Source organism: Acipenser ruthenus, chromosome 3 (genome assembly GCF_902713425.1).
Source record: "Acipenser ruthenus chromosome 3, fAciRut3.2 maternal haplotype, whole genome shotgun sequence".
NCBI classification, from domain to species: Eukaryota; Metazoa; Chordata; class Actinopteri; order Acipenseriformes; family Acipenseridae; genus Acipenser; species Acipenser ruthenus.
Window position 1 is genome coordinate 69,378,268 of NC_081191.1, and position 16,768 is coordinate 69,395,035.

General features: G+C 39.1%; 1 protein-coding gene across 4 annotated transcripts in view; it reads right to left on the bottom strand.

The window, feature by feature from the left end:
* The window catches only part of LOC117394410 (piezo-type mechanosensitive ion channel component 2-like), a 228,795-nt gene that overhangs the window by 9,705 nt on the left and 202,322 nt on the right, over window positions 1-16,768 (bottom strand). The window contains exons 33-45 of one of the 4 annotated variants that reach the window (XM_059015648.1): window positions 16,505-16,603; window positions 12,342-12,462; window positions 11,079-11,156; window positions 9,927-10,093; window positions 9,091-9,281; window positions 8,195-8,365; window positions 6,897-7,469; window positions 6,054-6,312; window positions 4,858-5,040; window positions 4,196-4,454; window positions 3,645-3,777; window positions 1,084-1,231; window positions 547-761 (exon numbers count right to left, since the gene is read on the bottom strand). In XM_059015648.1, the coding sequence (XP_058871631.1) occupies window positions 547-761; window positions 1,084-1,231; window positions 3,645-3,777; window positions 4,196-4,454; window positions 4,858-5,040; window positions 6,054-6,312; window positions 6,897-7,469; window positions 8,195-8,365; window positions 9,091-9,281; window positions 9,927-10,093; window positions 11,079-11,156; window positions 12,342-12,462; window positions 16,505-16,603 (2,597 nt within the window). The remainder of the gene's footprint in view (window positions 1-546; window positions 762-1,083; window positions 1,232-3,644; window positions 3,778-4,195; window positions 4,455-4,857; window positions 5,041-6,053; window positions 6,313-6,896; window positions 7,470-8,194; window positions 8,366-9,090; window positions 9,282-9,926; window positions 10,094-11,078; window positions 11,157-12,341; window positions 12,463-16,504; window positions 16,604-16,768) is intronic. The other 3 variants (XM_059015649.1, XM_059015650.1, XM_059015651.1) reach the window with 3 other exon arrangements.

The following is a 16,768-nucleotide window of genomic DNA, read 5'->3' on the forward strand; positions in this document are numbered from 1 at the left end:
CCAAATCCCTCTGGCATTATAGGAGCCGGTAGAATCATTTTGCAGAATGTTTTGTTTTTGTTTTCAAAAAACAAAATTAATTGATATGCTATTTGGTACTAAACTGTGTTAAAAATGCTCTGTTTGCAAGCCATGTTTTTATACAGTGTTCCACTTCCTTGGTCATTTAACTTGGAGGGTGAAATTGTCATTAACCAACCAGCTGCTTCCCCTGTTGACTGACATGCTTTCAGCCAGTAACATGCTTTTACTTGTGAGGTGCGATGACCTGGGAAGTGCAGTGGTATCTGATTTATTTAACCCAGTGTAGTACCAGGTATCACATTTTAAAATTAAAATACATATTTGCTGTAACATGCGTTGCGTTCAAAGCTGCACAATGTAGCTAATGGGAGTACAAAACAGGTGTGATTTATTACTACAATCATTTTATGATGGAGGCAAAATATTGCAGATTATCATCAAAGTGTTGGAGCATACACCACTCGCATTGAAATTAGCTGAATACTCCTCTGCATTATACACAGCAATACTCTTTATGTGTACCTCTCAGTTACACCTGGCAAGATGAAGAACATCCAGAAGTGTATGCCGAACACAAGGATGACCTGAAAAATGACTTTGCCCATGACAGTCTTCTTCAGGTAGAGGGCTCGGTCCACCACCATGGTTCCAAACTGAATCAACACCATGACCAGGAAAGCCTCTGGAACCTGATCCTCAGACAGAGAGGAAGTGATATCCGCAGCAGCTGAATGTTTCTGAGAGAAAAAAAAAACAGGATAAATGAGAAATATCTTCTTCTTCTTGTATGCATGGAATTAAATGCCCACAGATCAAGCATACTATACTACTAAGTACAGTTAGGGGTTACATTTACAATCCTGTGATAGTCTGAATACCATTGTCTTTCTCACAGGGTTGCACGTTTCATAATCTCCTCCAAACTGGTGTAATTTAAATAAGTGCTTATACAAGCTCTTCTACTCTTTCTTGAATGGCACTAAAATATAAACTTGTATTTGAAGTGGTACATGTGTAATTAAAGGTAACGGTTCAATTCAAAAAGTAACCCCAACATACCCCAAATGCCCAAAATCCGAATACAATTATGATGAAGTCAACAGTGTCGGCCAGGAACATCAGCACATAGACGTCGGTCACTGCGCTGTACTCCGGGTGGATCAGATTGTAGAAAAACTGCTTAATGGGCATGTAGATTTCAAGTGTTCTGGGGAGAAGAATGGCAGCACCATTAGATACGTCACCACTGATTGCAACTGCATTGTAGATACTATCTTAAACTGCTATCACCCATACAGCAAACGGCTACCTTGCACAAGCGTTAATACCCTGTATCTTTCTAAACAAGGGATTTAGTGGAGCTCCCTAACAAAAACTGAATCTCTATACAATAATTTTGTGAATATAGTAATTGTTGCAGCTGTGTATAATGGTATTTAAAACATATCTGCTCTTACTCTGGACCCACCACAGTTGGATACATGACGGATTACTGTATTTGTTAAAGGTCTCTATTAATATCTCACCATAGCACAAAAGGGATTTCTAATGTGCTGTGATAAAGTTGTGCCAACATACTACCGCTACTACTAATTAATTTATTATTATTATTTTTTTTTTTAAACTAAAGTTCATATGTGCTTTGTTTTTTTGGTTATTCAGCATTGCGACTATCATCGCTACACTGTAACATGTACTTTATAAAAATGTGTGGTAAAAGATGCACAATTCTTGATAGAAAGGCTATAACAACTATAATTATTATAAGAGAAGTATTTTGTATTCAAATATTTTTCAACAGTGGGATTCGATGGTATGATCTTTACAACCGTAAGATAGAGTTTATTGATCTAAATGGAGAGCTCAGCTCGTAACTGATACTTCAGTAATTTATCAGCCACAGTCTGGAGGTATGCATATCAACTTCTATATTGCACTTATAATTTTTAATCTGCGTTGACATTATTCAGAGAAGTGTAATTTAGACAATCATGGGGAAGCACTGTCCCGGGTAGGCTTTTTTTTTTTGATACCAAGTTTCACTGGACTTTGCTTTATTTGTTTTGATGTGATATGCATTTCTTAACATGAGATTTGCAACGGGATTACAAGAGATAAGGAAGTGTATTTCTGCCTTAGGAAGATGACAATTGTTCCATTTCTCCTTTGAATTTGATGCATTTTGACCCATGTAACAATGTGGATCGTACCAAACTGGCACCTACACCAGACCTACACCCTCCAAGCACTCCACGCTTAGAACATGTATTTCCAAAATCTAGAAAAGTATAGTACTTTGACTTCAAAATTCTAGAAAATTCGTAAACATAGCCATTATCTTCTTAACAAGTGGAATGTAGAAGTTCAGATTTGCTGTGGAATAAATCATTATTACAATCTGAAACAAAAACACATTGGAGATGTGAAAAAAATGTCAAGTTATCAAAAGTGCCCAGCCATTTAAAGTGGAGATATCAAAAACACAATCCAAGTTTCAAGAAACCATTGGGGCAACCTTGCCCAGCACAAATCAAATAGGCACAACTGTAAAACCGATGGGTGCCGAGGTTGCCCCAATTGTTTCTTCTAACTTGTATCAAAAACACAAGCTAAGTTAGAAGAAACAACTGGGACAACCTTGGCCAGCACCAAGCAAATAGGCACAACTGTAAACAGGAACAACTTGTGTTTCTGCTGCAAGTTCGATCCACTTTTATTGTCCCTGAAAAACACAAGCCAAGTTAGTAGAAACAATTGGGACAACCTTGACCCCCACTGCTTTTACAGTTGTGCCTATTTGCTTGGTGCCTGGGTCTGCAAAAAGCAGGAGAAAAAGAAGGAGGAGGAGAAGGACATTTTTACTTTACTTAGGTGACTTATTTCTCTTACTGTATGACAGGTATTGACTTTTCTTTCTACATTTCACCTAAGAGTGTTGGGAACTACAAATTAAAAGTGAAATGGTGCTTTTGGCTGATTTACTTTTGCAGCGCCAATACCCTGAAAACACATAAACTATCCGTGCTGTATCTGGCAGTTCTCGCTGATTACTTGGCGCGAGGAACTACCGCTCCTCTCAATAGCACTGTAACAGACTGGTCAACTTCAGAGTAGCTTGACTTCATTTAGTTTGCATCTCAATAATAAGGTTTCACTGTGTGAATAAGGATCACAGTGCTTTAAGTTAATGTGTGGAAAAGCAGTATAGTTCTAAGCTACGATTTGGTGAGTAATGTACAGTATTATAAACAGTAAAAGAAATTGTGATTGCTAACTGTTTTTTTATTTCACAAGCATCTACTCTGTCTTGTTTAAAAGCACGTTCATCTTGTTTACTATACTTTGCTTAACTTGGCTGACTTGAAACCATGTCAGAAGGCTGTTTAAGAAGTAAGTAGTTTAAAATGTAATTTTAATTATGACATTTGCAGTCATTCTGAGTGGTTCTGGGTTCTGTTGCCAAGATACCATATCAATTATTATAATTTTTCTTATGCATTGTATTTCTCTCTTATTATACCTTATTACAGATAGTTGTCCTTCACGTACATGATTCAAAACTTCAGTAAAATGCAAAACTGTTTCAGCGACACAGGCTTAAACACATGTAAACCACCCACTTTTTAATAGTAAATGCCTTGGCCTTGATGAGCTGTTCCTTCAATTTTTCAATTGACAGCTCCTTTCGAGTCTTTTGCTGGACACTTATCACACTGCTACCTTTCCTGCTGCTGTTTCTGGTACTTGTGCTTCCTAGGGGAAGAGATAAGGAGCAAAGGTAAATAATATTGCCCCAGTATCGCTGATGATATAAAACAACTCTGCCTCAGAACTTTAGTTTTCAAATTGTGTTTTTTGATGCTTGGAAAAAACATTAACATAAATGTATTAAAGATAAGTAAGCAATAATATGAAACTTCTGATTAGAAAGCTAAATACCAGGGCATTTTAATAATATCTAGTTTGTTTTACTTCTAATTCATTTTTATCCAGCGTTGAACAATGTCCAAAGTTTATGGTACCCAGATTAAATAAACATATACAAATGAATGGTCTGTAAAAATACTGTGAAACATAAGGGTCTACATCTAAAAGCAGGAACAAGCTGGACAATGGTAGTTTCAGGAAGCTGGACCGCGGTTATCTCCATTGTCAATGTGGTATGTCCTACCTCTTTTGGACCTGTTGGAGGAATGGTTCGACCTGTGTGAGATCTGGGATCCGCCATTGGAGCTCTTTCTCCTGATGGGGGTCTGCTTTTCTGGGAAGTGAACATGGACCGACTCCAAGGATACTGCCAGGTTTACGGATTTCAGAGACCCGGCAGATCCCCTTCTTTCAGTGGACATGCACTTCTTGTCTTCCGACTCATCCCTGTGAGTAGCATTCTCTGTGCCTCTAAAGTCATCTTCATCCCATAAGCCGTGGCCCTTTTGAAAAAAGAATAACACCATGAATCATTTAATTATATTTTTGTAGCTTCAGGAATAAAAACACCAAATACTGGTTTCTGGGCTTTAAAGTCAGAACATGCAATAATGATTGGGTTGAGAAGAGTCTGTAGAGCCAGGATCTACTCTAAGTAGTGCACCAACATGACCTAAGATCTTTGGCTTACAAAAACTCACCAGCAGACAATCCCTTGTTCCACTTATTTTTTACATTAAAATGATCTTATCTCTAACGTATAATTTGTGTTAGTACAGATGAATTTCTTTTTTTTTCTGGCCATTGAGAGATACACCATGGAAACCTATAGTACCACTGTTGCACTTGTCTTGTTTCTCACAAAGGAACTGTCCTTAACTGGTTTTAATGAACACAAACACGTACCTTTAAAATGGATCTGTGAAAGAAGAGAGTCAAGAGCTGAAGCAGGTCATAGAGCACATAGCCTTCCTTCTTCTCAATTCCTATTATATTGGGTGGGTGATAGGGCTTGTTCTTGTTGACCCCTAAGTTCTGATTGAAGGGGAAGAAACCAAACTGGAAAAAGTATTTTATCACAATCGCTACCTGCAACAAAAACAAATCAGAAATGGTAATTAATAATAGTTAGTTATCCAAATGATCATTTGTTAATATTTTCTTTTGACAAATATATTTTTATGTACTGTAATTTAAAGTCAACCCATTCAGGCCTTTCTATATATTCTATATACATTTCTAGGAGTCACACACTAAATTCTATTTTAGATGGAGTGCTATTGTATACAAAGCCAGGCAAGGGAGAAAGTTTTAAGTTTTAAAGTTGTCTATATTGCTTTTGTTAATCATGCCCAGAGAGTAAGATGTAGCAGGGAGGTTTAATACCACATCTCTTATGACTGCTTTAGCGAAGAGGGAGGAAAATACTTCAGCCAAACATGCTTCTTTCTTTAGATTTATACCCAGGGCATAATTTCTAATGCCGTATAAACAGTTTTTATTTAAAAAGAATGTCTCTGTGTGGTCCATACTGTAGCAATTTCCCCCATTTAAAATTCTTTAAAATCTGTTATGATACTTGGCCTGTTGAATTACAGTGCAATATTTTGTGCATCTTTTAACACCATTTTTGCTTTCAGTAATTTAAAAATTACACTAATGCATACTTAATGACACATTGCTACAGTGCAAACCATCTAATGCAAAGCAAAACCAATACATTAAATCTAATGGTAAAATGCGGCACAAGCTTTCTATAATAAATAAGTTAATTTAATTTACAAAAGGAAAAACAAAAACACATACACTACTTGTGTCTCTGCTAGCACACATTGTATTGAAGTATCCAATTTATTACAAAAAATGGCAGTCAAATTAAACTCAAAACAAATTTTAAAACTACAGTATAACTAAACCAACCAAAAGTAATGATCGGGAGAAATTATTGGCTTCAACCTTCAAACATTTTACAAATGTAAAAAAGAAACCATGAAATATTACAGAAGTAGCACCGACAGCCTCAGAGTGATATTCCAGACTTGCTTTGCAACCATAAGGCCAGTAAAGCAACAATTGATAAACTGTTAAAGATGCAACCATACCTCAGTGTAGACAATAGCCGTCATCCAGAAACGCTTGCTGGGCCTGGGAACTGAAAGCATGGCCCACAGGAAGATGAGGATGGGGAGCACCAGGGTTACCATGGAGGCAGAAATCATGTGATTCAGAATGATGACAAAGTAACACACCATTTCAGAGCGCGCTACCAGCGTGTTGTAGAGGGCATAGCAAAGCTGTAATATCTGAGGCTGCTGTTTGTAGAACCTATCAGAGCCTTCCAACTCGTCATCATAAAACATCCTGAAAAAAGAATGACAAGAAACCGTGACGGACCAAAACAGAAAGAAAATATCCTTCCGAGCCGCAGACCTGGGCAAAAATATTGTCTACTTCCAAGTTTAGTACAGTGAAGTGAAAGCAATGGGGAATACTGAAAACACAAAGATATTAAACCTGGAAACTCAAGGATGTTCATTTAAACAGAGGCAGATCAACATATTGAAACAAAAATGTATCCTGGTATTTTATATATTTTCAGACAGGAATACACAAAATATGCACATGCAGTTTTAGGTGTTTTATTTTCCTACCCTTGGTGTAAAAAGAGCACTATTTTATTTAACTTAACAGTGGTTGAATGAAATGGTTAGATCGATATAATAAACCCTCAGATTTATGTTTTCCAACAAGAGCTGTCTGCTTTTACTGTGGGGTGGGGAATTAAAAAAGATGAGACTCAAAAGTGATTATTTGGGAAGTTACTGTATAGGTTTTCTAAATATGGACAGGTCCCAGTCACAAATGTCATTTGTTGATTTGCTTTATGTCTAAATACTGTAGACTACCTGACTTTGAGACTTTAAAAAAAAAATGGAAAGGCCTACTTGTTCAGCAGCAGCTCGCTGGCAGTCAGCTCGTGGGTAAGGGAAGGCAATATGATGTCATCTAAATTTTCCGTCCTGCTGTCGTCTGTTGTCATGGCCATTAACGGCTTGTCGACAGAGTCCTCGTTAGAGCTGACAGACATTCTGTCGAAGCTGGCGGCTTTGCTGTAAGAAGGCGGCACGTCTCCATCAATGTCTGTGGGGTAGGTGGCGGGCCCATCGGTGTCAGGGGTGTACAGCTGGATCACACATTCAGCTGGGAACACGTGATCTTCAGCACCATATTGGTGACCTCCTACATTTAATTCCTGATCTCCTGCCCCATGTACTTGATCCCCTAAATCACATTGTTCAGTGTGACATTCCTGATCCTCGGCATGGTTTGCATTGACCTCTACTTTATATCCTGGTTCCTCATCAGGGTATCCTGGACCCCCTTCCCCCAAAGGCACTCCCAGGTCTGTCTGAAATAAAACACTGGTGAGGCCGCCCTCATCCTCTTCATCCTCCACTTCTTCAATAGTGTCAGTGGTACCCTCACGGGAGAACAGTGTGGTGCACTGTGTTGGTTCACTATTGGAGAAGCAATAAAACACACCTCAGAGATTACAATTTGTTAATCACACTTTGGCTCACAGGTTAGGGATGGTGTCAACTTGTTCTTTACACTAGCTGAACCAAGGACAACTGCAATGTTATTTCACAGTTAACAATATAACTGTGGCTTTTTTTAGCTTTGAGAAAACTATGCAGCAAACCCAAAAATACAGTACTGCGATCTAAGCAAACATACAATTATGCTTTTCTTTTTTTTCTAAATGGGTGACATAAAAAAAAGCTAGACTAGAGAAGAGCAAAATAAGTACAATGTTCACTGTGTTTGTAACAGAATAAATAAATTCTAGGGTGCCCATGACCAGCTTAATTTGAAAAATATCATAAAAAATATTGATATGTCACATATTTAACATTCAATACGTAAAACAAGACCACTATTCAAAATAATGAATCATTTACTCAATTTCTTGGCCAGTTTAACTAATGATGCTACAGTGTAAGATTTGACTACTGGTACTATACATCACGTTCTGACTTACATAAGAAAATCTAAGCATGCTTAGCAAAGACAAGATCATTTTTCCATTTCATACAGTATCCATTCCCAGGTAGTGACTAAAGAACATAACTTATTAAAACAAATTAATGTTAGTGGCTATTCCAGGTAAGATACTAGTCACTGCGACACAGTACTGTAAAACATCAATGATTAATGAAGAATGCATGCATCAGTTAGGCACCTTGATACAATGCTGCCACTGTCAGCTGATGAGGAGGACATCTCCATGCTGTACATTTTGCGAAGCTTAAGTCGAGCGCGCTCACTTGTTTTAGGAACATGTTCTGGGGGTCTGTCTAAATCGTCTACGGTAGACTGCCACGAAAACAGCATGGTGGCTTCAGTGTAGACACTAGCAGCACAAATGGTTAGAATGACACCTAATTAGAACTATGCAACACGAGGACACACATACATGAATGCACTTAACTGTGACTTCTCATGAAGAATGAAGCAAAACCAAATGAACAAGCCTTATAGGACAGTTTTTTGTTAATTATGAGGATTCGTTTTAGAATCAAAATGGATCGTTTTGCAAGAAGCATGAATTTTGCTAAATATATTTGCATTCTTTTTAGAATTTGGAGGTCATGAGTTCAAACTAATTTGCACATTTTTATCCATTGGCATGTATTTTGAATGTCAAAGATTTTTTTTTTTTTTGGCATCCATTTAAAATCTGGTATATAGTAATACAAAAAAAAAACAGGGGAAAAAAAAAAATCAGATCATTGGATCAATCAAAAAAATGTGAGTTTGGCACAGTCACTTTTTACCTTCAACAAAGCCACCTTAATCAAATAAATGTATTTTTGCATTTTTTTATATCCTAAGGAAATTGTTTTTTTTATTTTACCAGAGCATTTACCATATCAGTTCCCCTTACATAAATACATAAGGAAAAAAGTAGTTTATTTATTTATTTATTTATTTATTTATTTATTTTACAGAATATTTAACTGGTAATAATGCACCACATCCCATACTGCTGTGGGGTTAGGTGTTTCCATCACATTGAATAATCATTTCCCATTACATTGCTGCTGTACTGAGTTCTTTCATTCTTGTAATCCACACCTGGATAAGCTGTCACGAGAGGCTGCAGAGTCTAAGCTGTGCATTCTGCGAGCCCCGCGTTTCCGGTCTGCATTGTGAGAACATGTAGAGAGGTCGACATCAAGCTGGTCCAGCCCAGACTCCCTGGAAAGATTCAACCGCATCTGGTTCTGGTAATAAATATGGATGTCCTCTCGAGATGGAACATTTCCCTGTTAGGAAATACAAACATTAAGAGCCTATTAATAAATGTAGATAGTAAACTAAATTATGGATCAGAAGTCTAGGGACGATTGAAAAGAAGCTAGTTTGCTTGTTAAGCAACTACATAAATAATGTGAAAAAAAATGCTTAATTTGTGTACAAATATTTTTTGACCATGGCCCAGATATAGGAGGCTGTGTGGTCCAGCGGTTAAAGAAAAGGGCTTGTAACCAAGGTTCGAATCCCGGCTCACTCACTGACTCACTGTGTGACCCTGAGCAAGTCACTTAACCTCCTTGTGCTCTGTCTTTCGGGTGAGACGTTGCTGTAAGTGACTCTGCAGCTGATGCATAGTTCACACACCCTAGTCTCTGTAAGTCCCCTTTGGATAAAGGCATCTGCTAAATAAATAAATAAATAAGTGCTTGTTTTCAGCCACTATACTACTAGTTTAAACCACTAGGTGTCAGTAAAGTCTCGCTTGAATTTGTTGGTGTTTCATAATGGAGGATGGATCATCAAAGGCTCTGTTTACCTGCTGTTTAATTGGAAATGGACTGAAATGGAGATTTAGCAAAAATCCCAGCCAAAAAAATGAAAAATAAAATTCAAATATAACTTGAAGGAACCTTGCAGTTGAATCTATTCGGTACCTTTTTGATTTCTCTGATCAGCATACATCGTTCTATCCTGAGCACAGTGGAGATATCGATATGCTCCTTGGAAATGGAGTTCAGCCATTCTGTAAAGCTATCCAGCAGTGTCAAAAATAGGACCCAGGTGAACTTCACAACATTAAAAACCCTCTTTATGATGTTATCTGTGGGGAAGAACAAGAAGTTTTTTTACTGCAATCAGTGGAACTGGCACATCAATGATGCTGGATGTGATTCCCATGTAAAATCTCAGTTGCACATATGACTTCAAATGTCACGGTATTTTTTACTCTGGTGAAACCTGGCTTATATAAATAGTATGAACAAGGTGGGTCTGGCAAACATAAAAAGCCACCTCATCGAAGTACTCAAAAGGAGCTGGCAACTATGATTATACAGGCACAGACAGTGCCAGTTGGATTCTGATACAGAGAAAATGAACACAATTCAATATTGGAACAAGAGAACTAAAAATTGTTGTCAACATAAAATAGTTAAGGATGGATAAATGAAAGGTCCGGAGACCAATTTGCATGTAAACATGTTTCATATTGGGTCAAATACATCACATTTGAATTGCAATTTCAAGCTACACTGCCAAAAAAAACATTTTAACCAGATATTAGTTTAATCGTGAATAAAAAAGCTTAAAAGCTTCCCTCCATGAAATCTGCATCCCACATTGACAGCAATATTAGGTTGAAGGTCAAGGCCACCAGCAACTATTGCCAGAGGTATTTATTACACCCTGTAAACACTGAGATCTGGTATATGAGCTGTTGAAAGTCTGGTGACAATGGTCCTGTCACATTATTGACGCCAAACCATTGTATTTTATTGTCATATCCATAGCCAGACTTAACAAGTCAATGTCACAGGAAATGTATGCCTGAGGTGTTTATATAATCCTGCAAATATATAGCTTGTCTCTCAAATGTGTTCTAATATATAAGGTGTTGAAAGAGCATCTGTATACATACAATATGAACTTTCTTGTAAGCAGAGGCTTACTAATGTGTGTAGAAATCAATTAAAAAAACATAATTAATAGACAAAATTGCTTCCAGTCCACTTGCAATGACATACTTATACCTTGATATGCATGCATACTAAACGTGTTTCTGTTTAGGTGTGCTTTGTTTTTCATACCTGGTCCATTAGATTTCTTTCCTTCTCCTGAGGTTCCTGGTTCCTCCTCCTGCTCTCCACACTCAATGGCAATATAAGCTGATTGAGCAATTTTGGAACATCCGAATCGAGGACAACACATAAAGGACACAAATATTCATGTTATTCGGAACAGGTCCTTCTAAATTGTAGAGAGATCTAGTGTGTCGGCTAGTGCGATACACTGCTGTTACAGATTCTGTCTCCTGTCGTGAGATAAGATGCGGTTAAAAACTCTAAAAACACGAATGCAGGTGAGCCTGTGGGGTTGCTGCTTCAAGTCCAGCTACTGCCATCTTACACCAGCATAAAATAAAATGTCATATTCAATGCTGCTGTATGAACTTTTTTTTTTTTCTTCGCCAGATCTCATTTTGGAATGTTTCTTGCATTCATTCAAATCCAATAACAGAATGACCGGGCGAATTGCACTAATCCAGTTTTCACTGAAATTGCTAAGCAAATGCAGAGCTTGATCTATGGAAAGTAATCCTCTGAATAAAGCTGTTAAATAAAGGTCTAAGCACACTTTCTTTTCAAAAACATATAATTATCCTATAAACAGAATACTCCAAGAACGTTCAGAGAGTGCACTTGTTATTTCACTCATGAGGGTAGTAGTAAACCCACCCCTTTAGCTATCCTCATTCTTTCGTGTAAACATCTGGAAGCATATTTAATACAGCCACAGACTGCGTTGAGATCAACATGTTTAGATTTAACCCTTTGGCAACTAGAAACAAGGCATTACTCTCCATTACTTGTATATTACAATGATATTTTATTAAAATCATTTTAAAGGGTGTGGGGACCAGAAAGTTGGACGTTAGTTCAAAACCGCTGCTAATCAAAGTATTAAAGTGCTGTGTCCAACAATAGTGTTCTATGTTATTATTCTATATTCTATATTATGCCTATCTGTTTAATATCGTTTGACCCAAAACTATAAAAATGTATATAAAAGTGAATGGACAAACTGAGTAACCAAATTGGAGTTCAGGCCACAAAGTAGGCATTTAATGATAATGCTTATCATTTAAACATTCACTGAAACCTGAATTAACTGGACCAAGCATTTGTGGCTGTTAACGACAGAGACTACTTTAAGGTGCCTCTGTCATTTAATGTTATTACAAATATATATAATTACAAAATAATCATGCTTTGGGCTACACTGGCTGGTAAAAGAAGGTCACCATTAAGTTTTACTGTATTGTGCATGGCTGAAAACAGGGAAACTCATACCTTCTTTGTCATCTTTTTTCTTGTTGCCTTTACTAGCGTACCTCTTCCAAAACCTCATTGTCTCTTTGCTCTGTTCCTTGAGGGATGTTTTGGAATCTGTCATCAAGGCTTGGTAAACAAACTAAAGAAGAGAGTCTCATTGAATTGCTGTGCAACACTACAACTAAACAATACAAACCAGGCAGAAACATCATGTATGGAACACAAAACTAATTAGCTAGATTTATATCAGACAGTATTTCTGATTCTTGGTGCCTCCAGAGGTCAATTAATATGTGTAGAGCACAATAACACTCTTCGTTAAGTTAAATGTGCCAGGCATACCAGTGGCCAATTTTGTAAAATGTAAATAAACCCCTGAAACAAAGCATTTTAACACAAAACTAAACAATGCACAAGTCAAAACATTGTGCTAAAATACTTTTCAGGCAAGTGACTTTTTGTTAAAGCTAAAGTAATGAAATAGAAATGAATAGATATTTAAACAGACGTGGTTTTGAGCATGCAATGATTTCCAATGGCAGGTGAAATGAATTGCGCTGTTCTGTTTTACAGGAGTTGTTGACAACAGTGCATACTCAAGGCACACACAAACTCAGGCAGTAAAGCAACATTTGTTAAGATAATATTTACAGTAGTTAAACAAAGCATTAAAGCCACGACACCATGCCGTTCACTATGCAAGCTCTGTCCTAACTAATGACTCTAGTAGTGTTTTTTTTTACCACTAATAAAATTTTGGTACAAAAATGTAGGTTCATCTTTTTATAAATAAATATTTTGTATATATGTATTTATATTATTACAGAAGAAATACAATATATACAACATTTATTTTTGTAAAGTAGCTGCTGGTAACAATGATATACAATAATGTCCATACTTTTGAAAGGCAACTCAATATAAATCATTTTCAAATTCACATTATTCAAAGCTGCCCGTGTAACTTGCTCCCTAACAAAAAAAATAATTGTATCTGCTTTTTTGTATCTGCTGTTGGGATTTAGTCTCCAACTAAATCCCAACAGTGGTCAGTCCTGATGGATTTATGCAAAGAAACATGAGCTTCTCTGTGGCAGGCCTGAGGCCTGCCCCTACAAATATTGTGTGTAATGATTGTAAATAAAAATGTGTAATTTTTGTAAAAACAAAGTGTGTGCTGGATGACAAGGCTGGGAGGTTATACCGCCCTGCCTGCCTAATTAAAACTCAATGTGCACCAGGTGGCCAGGTGTCAATTGCATAATTGATGATCAATTAACAATGGTCACCTTCCTTTAAAAAGAGGCTGAAAAGCCAGCTTATTTGTTCTACGTTGTGCTTTGTTTGTTCCTGTTCCTGTTCCTGTTCCTGTTCCTATGTACCAGGGTGAATATTCAGGCCTGCGTGGATAGCCAAGGAGTGTGAAACAGATGGACCAACCACGAATATCACTGCATGTGTAACCGGGATAATTGTCACAATTAGGCTAGGGATTCATTTAGTTTGTCCAGGGAGAAGGTTCCTGAAGCGGGACCTCCCTTTTAGTGGGAGCAGCGCTGAGCCACTGGATGGCAAACTTTTTGTTTTGTGTTTTTGTAACAATGTATACGTGTGTGGCCCTTGTGGCGGCCACCAACCACTGCAACTGCCTATACCTTTGTATTAATAAAACCTGGACACCTGAGCGGCGTTTCAACGTCAAACCCTCTGTGTCTCTCTCATTTCTCAGTGGATACCCACACAGTAACGTCTCTGTTACACTTTGCATCAGAAGTGGGCTCTGCTGAGTCCTGTCAAGGCAAGGCAAGACCACCCGCCTGAGATAGACATGGAGGTAGTCGAGAGTTTTTGGACCCCAGCACCCTCCAGTGGCTAAAGACAGAGGGGAGAAAATATTTGGGGCCCATACACCGCAAGATCCTCTAGGACTTTGTCCAGTTGCCACATAAGGTCCAGTTCAAGGGGATCCAAGGGCAGTACCCTGCACTAAAGAGAACCCTGGACGCCATGACAAAGGTGGTCGGTCAAATCCATCAAGAGCATTGGGAGGCAGAGCAGTCCTGGTTGGCCTGGGAGGGTGCACCATGGTGCTCCATTTACCTGGTGTATGGGCATGTGGAGACCAACTGCCAGGAGCCGGACAGGGACACTGACCTACAGTACGAGAAGCCCGAGGTCCAGAGCGAGGCAGAAGAGCTGCTGTCCCAGGAGGAAGAGCCACTGCCGTGTCCAGAGCCGCCGCTGCTGCTGCCAATATTCCTGGGGGAGGTTCCACCTGGTGGAGGAGTGGGCCCCCCCCACCCCCCTGAAATTTTTTTGGGGGGACAAGGGCAAGCTGACAGAGAAGGAGAGGCTGCCTGCCCGAGAGTCATAAAAAGGAGGAGCTACCTGCCAAAGGGCAACAGAAGGAAGAGCTACCTGCCCCAGAGCCAGAAAGGGAGGAGTTGCTGTCCTGCGTGCCAGAGAGGGAGGAGTTGCAATCCTGTATGCCCAAGGGTGAGGAGCCACCGTTCTCACAGCCAGAGCAATAGGAGCCGCCATCTGTAGGTTCAGTGGAGCTACCATGCCACTCTCAGCAGCTCCTGTACATGATGCTGAGGGGAGCATTGCGAAAGCCAGGCATGCTACCGGCAGTGCCCCTACCATCTACGGATCCAGAGGGGACGCCGCCACTGCTGCAGAGCCCAGCGCTGTTGTTGCCAGCGCCACTGCCGGAGTGCCCAGCGCTGTTGTTGCCAGCGCCACTGCTGAAGTGCCTCTCTCCAGCACCTCTGCTTGAGGGCTCCTGCAATCAATGCCATCAGTAAGCCCGGAGCTTGCACCAGTGCTGGGGCTGTCCTCTGGAGAGGAGCCCCAAAAAGGGACAAAGGGACACTGGGTTTAGGGGGTAGACTGGTGGTTGAACGGGCGCCCCCTTACATAAGTCCAGGAGTCACCATGGTGGTTAAACTGGCGCCCCTGTACAGAAGCCCAGTAAATAGCGTGGAGCTAGTGTTGGGGCCAACTGGCATCAGACGGCAGGGTGTGCGAGTGGTTGAGAGCAGCCCTGTTCGTCTGGTATTTGATACAGGCCGGCTGGGCCACAATGTTCCCTCCCACCCACTTGTATGTTATGGGAAAGCGTGGGTGAAAATTTCAAATGGACCCAAAGGGGTTCCATTCTAAGTGGGAGGATATGTGGCAGAGCTGAGGCCTGCCCCTGTAAATATTGTGTGTAATGACTGTAAAAACAAAGTGTGTGCTGGAAGGCAGGGCTGTCCAAGCTGTGTGACTCATCTGCGCTCCCCCGGTAGTGCTTTAGCAGGAAGAGCCACTCGGGTACCCCCCAGAAAGATGCATTTTTATTACATGTCAAGTCTTTTTCATGCACATTTCAAACTAGCGGATCACAGTGTACTTGCATTTAGGCTGCCAACACTGCTGCATAGGCACAGAGAAGTTTAATTGGGTGATGAACCATTAGTTGTTTATAGTTAAAGCATATTAACTGAAATTGTATTGCGTTAAATTGAAAACGGTATCAAAGGTACATGATTAAAAAGTTTATTCAAAATGTAGGGCCTATATATATATATATATTGTGCAAGACTTTAGAGGAAAAATGCAACAAACAATTTGAAGCAGTAAATGCTTAGGACAAGCAAGCGTACTTAGTCTTATCCTTCACAGTACTAAATTAATTCACTTGAACAGGATCGTCATGAATCTGGCTTAGTATGATGCAATCAGGATCTTGTTTAGTCTGGTTTAGCAGATGATCTACCTGTGATGATTAACTTCTGGTACGCTGCAATCTGGATTAGAAGGTGTACTAACTTAAGTCCAATCAAGTGGACTAAACCTGCTTACTCCACTAGTTAGACACATCAAGTGGACTAAACTCGTTTCTCAGCGGATACTCACACAGTACCAGAACACCCCTGTTACATTCTCACAATCACAAACACGGATACCAAAAGAATGAGGATAATGAAGGAAATAAAGTCAACTGCATATTCATTGTATACATTACTTTTCAATCTGCGTTATTAGTTTTATATAAATGAATAAAACCATCGTCAATGCAATTTGATCATTGCTGTTCTTTTAATATCTGCAATACTAAATGAAAATGCAGTTCAATGTGGTGTGGGATGATAAGGAGAAACACACTGCACACACATAAAATGTCTGGCAAATACCTTTGCTGCCCTGAGTACATACTGAAGAATAGTTTTTGGCAGTTTAATAATAGATTTTGGCAAGGCCAAAATAGCTGAAGCAAATTTTCCAATGGCTCTCTATAAAGAAGGACAAAGTGAGAGAGTTAGTAAGAGTATGTTAATGAAGATCTACTTATAATATAAGAGAAAAGGGTTACATGTCATTGAGAAACAAGAGGAATGCCTAGTGTTAGGTAAAGGTCATGATTCAGTAGATATTAATGTTAAATACCAGGAGAAAAC